The 15,557-nt window shown below is 39.0% G+C and overlaps 2 protein-coding genes across 8 annotated transcripts in view; one reads left to right on the forward strand and one right to left on the reverse strand.

The window, feature by feature from the left end:
- Positions 1–11,003, reverse strand: part of LOC133470785 (MAP7 domain-containing protein 1-like) — a 44,187-nt gene extending 33,184 nt beyond the window's left edge. For 2 of the 5 annotated variants that reach the window (XM_061759595.1, XM_061759594.1), the window contains exon 1: positions 3,561–3,936. In XM_061759595.1, coding sequence (XP_061615579.1) covers positions 3,561–3,627 — 67 coding nt within the window. In that variant the 5' untranslated portion in view covers positions 3,628–3,936. Of the gene's footprint in view, positions 1–3,560; positions 3,937–9,701; positions 9,779–9,859; positions 10,008–10,897 lie in introns of those variants that run through there. The other 3 variants (XM_061759598.1, XM_061759596.1, XM_061759597.1) reach the window with 3 other exon arrangements.
- meaf6 (MYST/Esa1-associated factor 6) lies at positions 10,906–14,739 on the forward strand. 3 transcript variants are annotated; one of them, XM_061759600.1, is made up of 8 exons: positions 10,918–11,092; positions 11,808–11,923; positions 12,033–12,120; positions 12,205–12,250; positions 12,321–12,513; positions 13,802–13,831; positions 14,266–14,299; positions 14,394–14,739. In XM_061759600.1, exons 1-8 carry the CDS (start codon positions 11,003–11,005, stop codon positions 14,406–14,408), a joined length of 612 nt encoding a protein of 203 aa, XP_061615584.1. In that variant the 5' UTR covers positions 10,918–11,002; the 3' UTR covers positions 14,409–14,739. The 3 variants fall into 3 exon arrangements, with proteins under 3 accessions (XP_061615583.1, XP_061615584.1, XP_061615585.1); XM_061759601.1 differs by lacking the exon at positions 13,802–13,831 and having other exon boundaries at positions 10,922–11,092; XM_061759599.1 differs by lacking the exons at positions 13,802–13,831; positions 14,266–14,299; positions 14,394–14,739 and adding an exon at positions 13,002–13,795 and having other exon boundaries at positions 10,906–11,092.
- The last annotated feature ends 818 nt before the right edge of the window (positions 14,740–15,557 follow it).

Here is a 15,557-nt window from a genome sequence, read left to right on the forward strand (position 1 = left end):
AGTCACCAGCTCTTCCGGCTCCTTCCCTCACTTAGGCGCTACCGATCAATGCAAACTAGAACTAGCAGAAATTCCAACAGCTTCTTCCCTCTTGCAATCAACTTCTAAAACAGCTAATTTACAATTACATTGCAACATGCTGCCAATTTCTTTTGTCTGAGTTTGTTGTCACATTTCTGTCCGTCCAATTATATACTACTCGTGCACTCACTGTAGTAGTCTCGCCACGCTGCACTATTTGCATATCTGTTGTTGACCAATAATGGCCACTCATGCCAGAGTAACATCTGCCCCATTTGCACACTGACTGAGGAGTATCTGCAACATTTGCACAATCAACATTGTCCCAGATTATCGCACTACTCGTCACTTTAAACTGCATACACTCCTTGAAGTCTCGGCACCCTTTGCACAATGGTCATTGCACCACTATTGCGAGACTAGTCATTCGAACTGCTCTAAGTGCTAGAGGACTGTGCATCTTTTTGCACAATTGTCAAAAAATAAATAAATAACTAAATAAATAAATAAATAAATTTACCGGCATTACCAGATAACTAGCAACCCTTTATTGCTCAGTGACTGTTTTTCTCAATGTCTTTGTGTCTCAAAAGTGTTCTCTGTCAATTGACTGTTGTCGTACTGGAGCGGCTCCAACTACCGGAGACAAATTCCTTGTGTGTTTTTTGGACATACTTGGCAAATAAAGATGATACTGATTCTGATCAAGACCAATCTTCCCACAAAGGAACCTTTACACCTAAATAACTAACTTTTGGTTCGCTACAGATGACAAGCTAATCAAACTAACATTAGCATGAAAAGTTGAAACTAACGCGAATGCTCATGAAGCCAGGCAATATAGAAAATGGATGGATCGACGATGATGATGGGTATGTAAATAAGCAAGGTGTGGTGGTTAGTTGCACTTTTACAATGCTAAGATTAAATCAAGAGGACATGTCACACAAACAGCGTTAATCATGGATTGGCTCATTGTTAGTGCATTTGCACATTACTTTCATTTATAGGCCAATTGACGTCATTGACTCCAAATCGGTATACATGTTATATGTGAGGAAATGCGCAAAAATGCAACGCCCTGCATGCATTAGATGGCTTTTCTACCATTGCATTCAAGCAGAAAATTCCAGTAAGTCACCGTTTAATAACGCTAACACATTGCGCGATAACTAAAAGAAATGTCACCATTTCCTGATTATTCGTACTTCAAAATAAAGCAATTCAAATATAATAACCCAGGAGGCTAATGTTCAGCCATTGTTGCAAGGTCTCCAGTCTGTATTTTCAGACCGGCAGGGATCTTGACACTGGCCCAAGAAAATTACGTCAACATAGGTCGGGAGCAAGCTGGACAAAAGGGAGTGAGTCCACGTCTCGTGATTAGTTTCACAGTGACGCCTTTTACTGAAAACTGAGATTCTGACTGCAGGGCAATACGACAGGAGATGACAAAAATCAAATCAAAGTCTAAAGGTTTCCTATCTCCACCTATTACACGCTCCCATTTTTCCAAACAGAAGGGCTTGGGAAGCAAACTGATAACCCTCTAAAAAAACAGTCCAAAGTTCCAAGACTCAGATAATGCTATCCGGATAGGAAAAAAATAGGAATTCCTCCAAGCAACTGTAACTCTTTTTTCTATTTTTCTAAGAAACAACAGTACGTCACAACAATTGTTGTGACTGTATCAGGGATTGTGATGGTCTCCTCTTCGACAACTTGAATATTATGATACCCTTTCAAAGCTCTGCATGCACACCAAACTGTAAAAAGAAAACAAACCCCAGCTGGGATCCTCTTCTTTTGTCTTCCCTTTGCTATTTTCACAAGACTAAGACTCAGAGAAAGGAGACACCGACAAAGAATGTTTCTGTTTATTTAGCGCCCCTGCCTTTTTCTGTGCGTCACATTCCTCATAACGTCACATGCTGGAGCTCTCGGTTGGCAGGGCCGCAAACCAAATGATCATATTCACGTAATTCTTATGTAGCATGTATAATACTCAAAAGTTTTAGGATCACAGTGGGTGAGTAATTAGTACAAGATTCAGGCCCTGGATTGAAATCAGTGTCAACTGGGGTCTTTGTGTATGAAGTTAACATATTCCGCAGCCCAAAAGGATGAAGGTTAGGTTAATTGAGGGCTCTTTTTACACTACACTGGCCCTATGTTGTGTTGTTGTCAGATTAGGGTGGTCGATTCTCCACTTCAAAATAATACAGTGGGAATCAGCAAAGACTGTCGTATTGTCAAACGTAACATGCTGACAAACAAAAAAAAAAGGAGAGTGAGGGTCTCCTGTATTTACATTTCACGGAAAGGAGGCTAATTTTATTTGAACAAAGACTAAGGGCAGGAAGACAATGGACCATTGTAGAAAAGTGGAGACTGTGTACAATCACATTACAATGCACATAACCTCAATTGTTTTTCTTGACCAGTGGACAACCAGCAGTGATTCACATCACCCATATGATATCAGCCTCAACATGTAGTGCTAGAAGCACATATGTCCCTCCTGTATTCTATCTTTAAAAAAATATCTGTTAACAAAAATATAAGTCCACTGTGACATTCGGAACTACTACTACCTGGTACTAGCCGCTTTTGGCAATGGAAAGGCTTTCATGGCAAGTAAAGCTGTGACAAGAAGACAAGTAGTGGGAAGTGGGTACAGAATATGTTTGTCCTGTGACTGACTGGTAATCAGTGGAGAGTTTACCCCCCCTCTTGCCCCAAGTCAGCTGGGATAGGCTCCAGCCCCCACTCGCCATGATCCTGTCAGGCAAAGCACTATGGAAAATAATTGGATGGGTGTATTCTAAAGCAACCACACCCGTGATTCATTAACTATAATACTTTAAAATGGCGTTCTAGACACTCGGAGGCCTTTAAAAACACCCAACAGGAAGCCTCTCTCTCCCTAATTGATGTTCCTCTGAGCACCAGTCGGTGCATTACCTCAAACATCAAAAATGCTCCCAAACATGCAACATGGCAACACTGATAAAGATAATGCATGTCTGCTTGAAACAGGGGGGGGAGGGATGTCAGGGACGCCGTCCATCAAGATGTACAGGCCAAGGGGAGATGTTTGCCTCACTCTTCATTACCCAGCTTTACCATTGAAATGAGACGGTAGAGACTGAGAAGGGTTTGGATTGTAACATCTTTACAGACTCTTCATGGGTGAGTGGGATGTTTCCTGTTTTGCTGAGATGGGCTATGTGTCTGCAGTCTGCATGCCTAATGAAGACCAGCGCAGTATTTCCACTGCTCCACTGGTGTGGAGCTGCCTGGTAGAGATGTTGGGGAATGACACAGGCACGTCAATATTTGCAAAAAATAATAAAATAAAAAGAAGTAGGATTTTCCAAGTGTTGATAAAACGGGAAAAGACAGCTCTTAAAAAAAATAATAAAAAAAAAAAAAAACCAAAAAACTAAAGTTAAGATGAATAAATGACCTGTTTCATAATCTTTTATTTTACTAGCCACCATAACCTATTTTGATGATGTGCAGTGTACAGTACTCACATTTATCTGTCAGTGTCAGCTTCTGCTCGAAATGATGTCCAAGCTGTTTATAATCCATTGTGTCCATTCAGGCGGATTGCAGTGACTTTTCAGTTGCTGTCATTCCTCACGAGTCCCCAAGTACGAGAGCTGCAACTCCCGGTCCAGATTCAGCCAAACACGCCCTTTCTAAAATCCAACCGGAATAGAGGAAAAGCAACACGAAAACACTACAAGTCGTTCACTACCCACTGAAAACGACGAGGAAAGTTCGATTTTTTAAAAATCATACAAAGCGGGTGTTTTGCAAATATATTACTAAGTGGCATGGAGCGGGTGTAACGTGTCTTCTGTGGAAATTCCACAGTGGGAATAAAACGCCAGTCTTGCCAACCGCAACTTGGTAAAGTTAAATGAAAAATAACTGACTTCCGGTTATGGTGTGCACGAATAAACGTAATACTTGCAGCGTATTTTCACAAAATACAATTTATAATAAAGCCCATTATGACAGCTAATACAGGCATAAAGAGGTATCGTTGATATTATTGTAAAATGACTTCTTATATTGTATTTTATAGGTCAACTTTCAAGTGAATCTAGTGATACATACATTCTATTCTGAAGGCAAATTGTGGCTTCCTGTCATTTTCCTTGCACCCCAGTGACTAACTTGATGTCGTTGTACTCGTTGAGAAAACCGCATGCCGGAAAACTGGATTTTACCATGTGCCCGGGCGACAACCGAAATTATCATCTATACATTTCGTAAATGTTCAGAAGAGTATCTCTAAATATTAGTGGCAACATTATTTTTTTTCACTGTGTGTTCCATTTAGGTTGTAGGTTCCACGAAGAACGGTTTTATTCTCTTAACTCGGCGAATGGTTTGACCCATTCAGATGATTTGGAGCAGCTGAAAACAAGGTGACTTGTGAGGTCTGTGTAGTTACAACAGCAGGGCCGAGATAACTATTTGTAACGGTAGAATTGTGTACGCCACTAACAACAATTTTAACTTATACTATATCATCAAAAGTAGATGGAATCAAACTGCAATACATGACAGAACATGATAAAATGGATACTAATGGAGTGCAAATGTGAGGCCTTTTTCTCAGATGAACATAAAGCGACAAGGCATTATCCGCTGTGTCATTCATATGATTTGTGATGGCAATCTTATTAACTATTAATGAGAACGTATGACCACTGCATGTTACAAGGAGAAAATGTGGTTAAACAATTAGCAGCAAGGTGATATATATATATATATATATATATTTTTTTTTTTTTTTTTTTAAAGCAAGTCACAAACCAGTCTGAGGGGCAAATGACTACAATGCAACTAAATTCTACTAGATATAATTCAAATAAAATCTACTGTTTTTTATAGTGTTTATCCTCATGAGGGTGGCGGGTGAGCTGGGGTCTATCCCAGCTGACTTTGGGCAAGAGGCAGAGTACACCTTGGACTGGTTGCCAGTCAATCACAGGCCACGTATAGACAAATAAGCATTCATACTCACATGCACGCTGGACAATTTAGTCTTAAACTGAACCTAACATGCATGTTTTTTGGAATGACTTAGGAAGTCACAGTACCTGGGAAAAAGCCACGGAAGCACAGGGGGAGCATGCAAACGCCACACAGGACGGTTGAGATTCAAACACTGAACCTCAGAACTGTGAGGCAGATGTGCTAACCACTATTTCTTCAAATAAAATAAAATGTACACTGTATACATTTCTCAACAAAATGGAACAGTAAGTAATGTCCTGTGCGTGCCTGCTTTTAAAAATGCATGCATGTCCTTTTCATCAAACTGAAGGATTTACTGTACATGATAACACATGCACATGGTATGAATAATTGCATAATTCACGTTAAGAATATAAATAGTATACCAATGCACAGGATTCTAATAAGTTAAAAGCCTTCACTTCAAGCATTTATTTTATAGACTAACCGGAGACTGATGTTTGTAGCCTCTGAAACTAAAAACACAAATTGATTCAATAGCTGTAAGCAAAGCTGCTCCATTAAGACTAATGGTGGCTCTTCGAATGTTGTGAAAATTGTACCGGCATTACCAGATAACTAGCAACCCTTTATTGCTCAGTGACTGTTTTTCTCAATGTCTTTGTGTCTCAAAAGTGTTCTCTGTCAATTGACTGTCTGTTGTCGTACTAGAGCGGCTCCAATCACCGGAGACAAATTCCTTGTGTGTTTTTTGGACATACTTGGCAAATAAAGATGATTCTGATTCTGAATTGTCATGACTTTTATCCCCACTTACGGCACCCTTCTATATACTTTTCAGGAAACTCACCTTTTTAGTCTAATGCTAAGTAGCCATGCTTGGCATGGTTGCAAGATAAAAAGGATTGTTAAACAATTTATAATGCACCCCCCCCCCCCCCCCAAAATGTATTGCCTTCTCTGAAATGTGTCCTGGGGATACGCAACACTGGCAAAGAAAACATACAAGGTGTTCTGACAAAAATGTAGTGCAAAATCATATATCGTCCACAGCAGTCTAGTTTTCAACTAAAACCGAATATGATAGGCTAAGGGAATGTCAAGATTGAACTGTGATTTTTTGTTTTCTTGGATTAAAGTTCTAGGTGAAAGAGTCCATAAAGTGGTGAAGCAACAGACAGACTCCCTTAACAACAGACAGACTCCTTGAGTAAGTCTTGCAACAAGCTTATATGGATCTCTTCTAATCTCTCCCTAAAATGTACTCAACAGTGTGTACAAAAACAGTGTTTCTACTATGACATGTTCATACTTGTCTGCACCAGACTGAAATGCGGGGCGGATCAGAGAGACTCCCATCATTCCACAGAGGCATGTATAATTGCACCTCGTCCACACAAAAGGAACTAAAAAAAATAAAATAAATTAAAAAAAAATTTAAAAAAAGAGTCTCACTCAAGATGGCCTGCAGTTCTGCTCATCTACAGCCTCCTTTGCACATTTTGGACAAAAGAGGACTGGTTATAAAAACCTCCTCTCACTGTAAAAACCCCCCAAGCTCACAAGAGCAGAGGTATACTTATTTGGAAAACGGATGGCTGAGGTCACAATCTGAATATAACTACAGCTGCTGCTGTGTGGGTGTCAAGCAGTTGTTATGAAGAGGGTGAAAAATCTGAAAAATCTTGCGAGCAGATGACAGTGTGGTTTGAATGGGATCACATTCTCATCCATGCAGAAGGAAAATTGCAGGCGGTATAAATAACAGACCGCCACCATTTATGCATGACCATTAAGCCAACATAAAGCTGAATCCAATGAACACGAGCCTTGCAGAATCAATTGTAGGAAAATGTAACAAGTCATTATACAACTACATTGTGGGGTAAATCTGTTATCCTGTAACCAAATGGGGTCTATTGCTGTAGATCAATAATTGTAGCGCATGTACCGCTATAGTGGTACGTGGGCTCCCTCGTGTGATAGGCGAAATAATTACTGCCTAAGTACAATTCAGTTGTATTTACCTTTTAAGTTCAATACATTTGCATTCAATCGTTAAGAACTATTTTGTTTTTAAACAATTCATTAGGTACCATATTCATTTAACTTTTATGTGCAATTGATTTCAATTGCAATACTATTTAAGTAGTATTTTTATGTTGTGTTCAAATTGCGCATAATGCTAGTCGCTTGCAATAATAGAGTTGTGCTCATAAGTTTATATACCCTGTGTGAAATATTGGCAATTTTGGGGGGAAATATGACTGATGACTAAACAGGGAGCAACACCATTATTTTCTTTGTTTTGTTTAATGATTGTGCTCTTATGAAATGAAGATAAAATAAATATACTTTGCCTGATCACTTATGACGTCTTTAAAGAATGGTACACATCTTACAAATTCTGCCAAAGTATGTCAACTTATGAGCACAGTGTATTACATACACTTTTTATGTTTGATGAACAGCTATGCCTACTACGCTACTGTCTTGCAATGTTGGCCATGATGGTGGTACTTGGAGAGCTACGTATTTTTTTTAGGTGGTACTTGGTGTAAAACGTTGGAGAACCGCTAGTGTAGCTTATAGCCCAAGTGACACAAAAATAGCCTCCTTGCGTCACCTTATTTCTCCCAGTGCACTGATAAAGGGAATGGCTGATGTGTCCATTTGTCCCTTGCATGAAGCGCCATCCCAGCCTCATGCCCACTCACTCACATTGCACACATAGAGAGTCACACTCTGTGCCTGCCTGCCCTCGAGCAGTTTGCATTCTGGTGTCATCACAAGCTCTCAGCTGTTCCAGTGGCGGACTTGCTGACTGGACCCGCAGCAGCTGGCATAGCAATAACCTTCGCCCACATATCAGAACCGCACAAGAGCATCATGAATATTTGGGCAGGGTTGAAAATATGTGGCTTGTTATCATTATCGTGATGTACATGGCGTATGGTAGAGTGGAAACTCTAAACTGGAGTTCCAAAATTTCTCTGAATTGAAAATACATTTTCCCTTTTCTGTGGTGACTTTAGACTTGCCCCATCAGGGGTTGCTAAGCGAGTCACTTGCACGATAGGCACAGTTTTTATGACAGATGTCATTCGTGACCCACCCATTTTTTTATATGGACACGCAACCAGCAGTGGCTAGGTATTGTGGCACTGACTGGGAATCGAACTCGTGCCAACTGCACAAAAGGCGGGCAGCGTGTACCACAAGTATACATCTTCCCTTTAGTCATTTATAGAATATAGTAGATCGACAAATAATCCCAAGAGGAACCATTTCCTTAAGAAAACTATCCAGGCAATGTTTTAAGTAATAATCTCCTCAAGTGTAGAAATTAGTTAAAATATGATCAAAACCTTAGGATGCCATTGGAGCTGTATTGCGTGTAATGCGAGTCTGCTTACTGTATGTAACTTCTGCTGAATATTCTTCTTATCACTCACTCTCTTGTTGAGGCTTCATTTGGGAAAATTCTTCCCAAATATTATACAAAGTGGACCTAAGGTTTCTTCAATGTAACAAGCCTTTTAATGCTATATAATCACTTAATAATCACATTGTGTTTCTTTAATCACCTTTTATTTTACTAGCCACCATAACCATAAGAATAAACTAGTCTAATTTAGATGGCCTATTAAATGATATTAATCTCTGTATTCTGAATCAATTCGAAGTATTTCACTGTCCTGTATTTATAATTGTCTTGGTTGACCATCCATGACATTGATAAAATATTCCAAAGGGAAATAGCAACAATATTCTCAAAATTTATTTTGGGTTACTTTAAAGAATCTTTTAAAATGTTGGCAGTGTTTCTTAATGGCCATATATATATCTCCTATAAGTTAAATTACAATTCTGAATATGTTCCCATAATGTTGTGTAACTGACAGGTTAATAGAAAAACTACTAGTAATAGTAATAGTAGTAGTGAAATTGTGTTTATGGTAACTATGGCCCACAAATCTCTCAATTTAAACCTTAACTTAAAGTCATTGTAAAGTGTAAATAAAAAATATTTTGTATTTTTTTTTTGCAATTTTATTAAGGAATCTTTATATTTAGACTTATTTAAACCCCTGTACTTTTTGTTTTAATATTGTTAATATTGTAGTCTCCTTTAAGCAGCAGGAGGGGGTTGTAACGAAAAATACAGCTTCAAATGCTCTTGGAGTTATTATGGATGAAAAGGCTGCCATTTAAATTTAATGTGTACCCTCTTTTCCCTAGGCAACATCATTTCCATATAACTGAAGTCAGCAAGTTATATATTTTAAGCATGGAAAGTTAGTGTGACTCCAGGGGGAAACTATTGTCCCACAGTAACCATCTTCTCCATCTTAAAACATGATAGGCATTTTCATTAACATTGCATTATCCGTATATGTTTGACAGGAATGTCTTGTGAGTCTTGCACCCTCTTGGTTTTAGATGCAAATGCAGCAGCATTGTGTGACATGCTAATGGTGACCGTGAGCAATCTTAACGTTATAGTGTCCAGGGCCTAGTAACTTGGGAATGCTCTGACGGGATGTTATTAGTGTCAAATGATGTCTTTTCCTTGAAGCACACACAATGTTTCACGCATCAATGTAAAGTTTCATTTCAGTTGCTATCTGGGATGCTTTACCTGCTTAGTGGATTGCGCGGATATTCCAGACTCCTACCTTTATGATGCGTTTGGTTGTAAGAAGGGGAGTCAGCTGGATGTCTTTCAGCTTCAGTTGTCCAGAATCATACATGCCTTAGGAGAGACATCCTTGAGATATTTTTCATGAGTGTTTCTGTAATCATCATATTTCCACCAAATGGATCATTGTCTCACCGAGCCTCATTGGCCAGCAATGTTTCTAGGTAGATCTGGGCAGGCCTTCATGGTTACCCTTACTGGAAATCCCGTACTTAAGCAGTTTCCACCTCTTGCAGCGTGGATGTGGTGTTGGATTATGAGAGGCTGACTATAGAAATAACCACTGTAAAAAGAAAATGAAGCTAATTACAAGGTGATGGCCCGTCTTCACTGGGACAAAAAGACTATGGACCCGTTTTTGACCGAAAAGGGGACGCCCCAGCCCTTGTGAATCTTCTCTATTACTGACCTGCACAGGAGTAGGAAGTAACAACACAGTAGGCACAGAACCATATGATAAACACCGATTTGACTATGTAAGAAAATGTACTGACCTGTCCTTGGATGCAACAAAAGCTGTTAGTGCCTTTCTTAGGGAAGGAAGGATTCATCCATCCATTTTCCTGTCTATATACTCTTTCATGGTGTTTAAGTGGGTCTCTGTGAGAGGCTGTGGCTATTCTGACAAAGAAATTGACATAGTGTGCTGCAAAAATAATAATAAAAAAATAATTATAGATTTTTTTCTTTTTTGAGCGTATTTATCACACCCTACATTTTCCAGCTCATCAAACACATGTTAAGATCTCACAAAGACCATGAAATAAATATAAAATAGTTTTGGAATGATTTTATTCATCTTTGGCCCTTCAAAGACAGAAAGTGTGATAAATATGCACAACACACAAAAAGTGTGTGTGTGTGTGTGTGTGTGTAGTTTTGTTGATGGATATCGAAAAAAAGCAGACTTGTGATGAGAACCTCATTGGTTGGGGTGAAAAGCCCTTCACCACACGTTGGTGTCTTTTGAAAATACATGTGAAAAATGCATTCTTTGACTCGATCTAATTTTAAAAAATATAATAATAATAATAATAATAATAATAACCTAAGTTCACACAGTGGGATGGCTCGTTTTTACTGGATCTGCTGTGCATGACCAAAAATTCCCTGTAAGACTTGTGGAAAGTTTGAAACTGAAGGTGATATGGTGGCAAAGGAGTTGATCACAACCTGTTTCCGTGGTCTTTCAGCGCCATCTGTCGGCGACGGTGACAGATACAATTGGTCGCCGCATGCAGCAATCCCGCCACCTTTTTTGTTTCTCCACGATCCATCATGGCGATGCACGCTAAGGCTACTCCGCCGCAGATCCCGGACACCCGCCGGGAGCTTGCCGAACTGGTGAAGAGGAAACAAGAGCTTGCAGTATGTTTATGCTACGACGCAAAAAAGGCTTTAATTGTGTTAATGCGCGGAGTCCCGCCTAACGCAAAATTCAAATGTTAATCATAACATTTGAACCAGGGTATTCACTGCTAGCTTAGGCCTTTCTTAATGCTAGGCTAATAAAGGCTACGTGCATTGCTCCGTTTCTTGGGCTAACAGTGCCTATATTGACAGTTAAACCATATGTTATATATATTACGTTGCATATTGTCGTTTTAAACCCACGCAAATTGCAAGACGCATGAATACGTTCCATTTGTTTACACCAGATAGCAGCTACATGTATACTGAGGTCCGCCTGAGCATCAAGTGCTCGCGTGATTTCAATGTCTGACGTCATCAAAGCGTGACAAAAACCTCAACCACCCAAGCTGTTTTTAAAAACAAACCTTTCGACTTGAAACAGTAAGAAATACGATGGTACACAGATACGTTATTCATCCCGTGAGGGGAAATTAAATAAAACATTTACACATCTATTAATAATACACCAAAACAAAAAAACTAAAGCCATAAAGTCAAAACAAATACTGTAGAGGATAAAGTAACAATTATACATTTTCACTGTTCTATACAACTAAATATATTAACTAACAACTAAAAAAAAAAAAAAACCTTGAAATTATTTGTATTATTGTTATATGCTTCTCAAGATTATAAAGCAAAACTTTGTAATTTTTCAATGGTGTTGCAGGAGACGCTTGTGAATTTGGAACGACAAATATACGCCTTTGAAGGCAGTTACCTAGAAGACACTCAAATGTATGGCAACATCATCAGAGGATGGGACAGATACCTTACCAACCAAAAGTAAGTTGTAAATGCAAGTACATACAATGTATATGTATTGCTTTTTCCTGTTGTTTCTTGTTTTGTTTAGTTAGTATGATATTAGTAATCTGGATTATGATTCTCACAGGAACTCTAATAGTAAGACTGATAGAAGAAATCGAAAATTCAAAGAGGCAGAGCGTCTGTTCAGCAAGTCATCAGTCACATCAGTAGCAGTAAGTCCCTGTTGCTTTGTTTGACCTATTTCTGTACTTTATAAAAGAACTTGCATTTGACTATTTCTGTCTTTTGATCAACAGGCAGTATGTGCACTTGGCGGGATACCAGATCACATGAACGAAAAACGCAAGTGAAGGGACGTGCGCCCAAAAACGGTGATGTCTTGCACATGCTTAGAACCTTTTTCTCTTGTCAGGTGAGGCGGGCAGCGGCACAGAAAGCGACGCCTCTCCGGACCTCCAGAACCAAGAGAACGAACCCAGCCAGGAGGACACAGAGGACGTCGACTCCAGCCTCCAGGACTTGAAGCCCCAAAAAGCTGCCTCCTCCTCTTCATCTGGCAGCCATCACGGAAGCCATAAGAAGAGGAAGAACAAAAATAGGCACAGGTAGACACAAATTATTGCATTTATACATATTGTTGTCAACCTTTTTCTATACAATAGTATAGAAACAATAGATACAATAGATCATAAACGAAGCATAAACAATGCTCCAGGTATGATAACCAAATGAAAAATGCAGGACTCCTCTTTTTCTAGTTAGCTTTAGCTACTCTGCTCCAACCTTCATTCTTGTGCTGCATTCAAGACTGCTGGAAATTTCAAAATATCCAGTCTGGCGTTCATTCATTTTGGTTTTGGCAGTTGTTAATACAGATAAATATATTACCTTTTGAAATTATAAATTATAAGACCCAGTTAAAGCACATTTAGAATGAGAGTGAATTATGAATGTGCCCCGAGTCCGTCAGTAGTGTAGAACTGCGTTGCAACATACTGAGGGATTTCTAATAGTTTGAGTACCTTATTAAAATGGGTACAAAGTAAACGTGCCAATTTTAAACATTTCAATTCTTTTTTTTTTTTAATGCCAGAGACCCCACACGACGAGGAAAAAATGGGCATGTATCTGTTTATTGCTCTTATCGTGTGCAATGCAATCAAGATGACCACCAAAGCACACCACACTAATATTATCTCTGATGATGATGAGTCTTCTCCCGCTAACCAGATGTCTGGTGGAGTACCAAGACTGATGTGTGAGAGGCAACACGGTGCCACGGAGGCATCAATGCTGCCAGAAAATGCAAAGAAGAAAGAGTAGGAATAGAAGTTAGGCTAATTGTTCGCTTTTCTGGTAACCAATGTTCCCTTGGTTATTCACTGTTCGTTTCTTGCAAATTCACTTATTCATGGATTAAAAAAATAAATAAAAAATTAACAATGTGTTTAAAAAGTGTGTTTTAATAGGTAAATCTAAAAATGCCCAAAAGTGAAAGAAATTAAACTGGTCATTGTGGATTTTTCACCTTTTGCAGGTGGGTCTGGAATGTATCCCCCACGATATTTGTGGTTCACTGTATGTCATATGCATACAATATAAAAAAAATAACATTGGCCCTGTGGAGGTACAGGAATTTTATCCAAGCTAGTTGTAACTACGAGGTCAGCACAGTTATACAGGGTGTAATTTTTTTTATTTTTCATATTTTCGGGCATTCCTCCTCTCACTACATATTAACCCAGCAGGCTCTCCTGCTAATGCACTGAGGCGACGCGTGTGTGTCACTCTGGACTACTGTTGGGGTTCAGACTTTGGTTGGTGAACTCACTAACAGCTGCTGATCATTTCCTTCCCCTGTTGTAATGCTGACTCCTCCCCCTTCCCCCCCAGCCCTTCTGCCATGTTTGATTATGACTTTGAGTAAGTTCTGAATTTTACTTCCTGCTCCTGTGGTCTGCACAACCTGTCTGCTTCTAACTGCATCCCGTACTCGTCTCCTCTCTGTCGAGTTGAAGTCTGCTAGTTTTTGAGTCATGCTTGCATGTCTTCGACTGCTTCTCAGCATCCATCACCCCTCATTGCTTGCTACTGGGCCGGCGTCACGTCTTTTCTGATAACTCATGCAGTGTGCTCTTGTCAAAAGCAGTGCTGTTCTTGTAAGATGATGGGCTGGCTGGCTTCAAGTTTGTCTGCAGAAAAAAAAGAAAAAAAACAATCTCAAAGTTTAGCGTTTTTGCTATGGTTTGGTTGTTAGGCTCCCTCATGGTACAGTAGTGGCACCGCTTTTTGTCATTGCTCTTAGACGTTCACCACTCCTCATATCTAAACCCAGCCTCTCTTTGTTGCCCATGCAGGTTCGACATGAAAGTGAACAAAAAACCGAGAGCTGTAAGTCTGCGTTGTCACTCAGTCATCTAACAGAAATGTTCAGCGATTGCATCCTGTTTTAATTGTATCTTTTCAATTTGTTCTCCTCGTGCAGGAATACTCCACCTGAAAAAGACAAGATGTGGATGAGAGACTTTGTGAACGTCATATGGCTTCCCCCCCCCCCCCCCCCAGTTGTCATATTGCTGCTGTGATGCGTGTTCTGCTCAAAACATTCCCCAGCTTCCTGGCGTCCTGCATGTTACTCCACACCAGCCAGTAACATTTTGTAAAGTGTTTAAAAAAGACTATTTATTTTGTAGGCAAGCAACATATTTTTCTTTTTTAATTTTTCTGTGAACTCCATGTTATTGTGAATCCCCTTCAATCATCTGTATTTTTATTTTGTGGTGTTTTTCAAGAAAATAAAATACCATATGTGGGTATTTTTTTAATTAAAATGTGGAAAGTTTATTGGCAAAGGGTAATGGGATCAGACTAAAAAGAAAGATGTGCTTACACGCTGTATTATTTTAATTTTTTAGAATAAACTACTATTTTCTAAGTTTTTTTATTGTAATTTGAGAGCAGTTTTTATTTTATTTAAATACAATTGTAATTCTATGAGAATAAAGTTTTTTTTAGTGTTCCTCTAATAAAGCCTCAGGTTCACTAGAATAAAGGTGAATTTTATTAGGTCAATTTTAATGTCATTCTTCAGGAATGAAGCCCTAATGTTAGTCCTGATATGAGATTTTAGGTCCTGGTACTGGAGTAATTAATTTGAATTTAAAATTACAAGCAGTATAAAAAATGGATGAAGTTAAAATATTGTGACCAGGAACATACGTTGTACCTGATTTAACCTGAGACCTGCTGGGCATCGTTGTTACATTTTTGTAAAATATACAGTGAGAATGTGAGTTAGTACTGTTTTCACACAACACCATCACAAGGAGCAGTTTAATGGGACATGTTGGCTTTGTTCAATTATTTGACCAGTGTTTTTGACAAATTTTTAAATTCTATTACCCGACTCATTCTCATTTTAGACCGTTGCGTGTTTGTGTAATTTAGACTTAACATTTGTTTATATTACGATTTTATTCTCGTAACTTGACATTTATCCTCAGAAAAATACGACTGTAATCTTGTAACATTTTTTTGTCTTATAAATACTAAGACCACGAGTCTGTTGTAGTACTAACAGTAATCTGTGAGAGGCAGCATGGTGCCACTGGACAGCCAGAAGAGAAGATGTAGTAAAAGAAGAAGCAAG

The sequence above is a fragment of the Phyllopteryx taeniolatus genome, chromosome 21, assembly GCF_024500385.1.
Source record: "Phyllopteryx taeniolatus isolate TA_2022b chromosome 21, UOR_Ptae_1.2, whole genome shotgun sequence".
Taxonomy (NCBI): domain Eukaryota; kingdom Metazoa; phylum Chordata; class Actinopteri; order Syngnathiformes; family Syngnathidae; genus Phyllopteryx; species Phyllopteryx taeniolatus.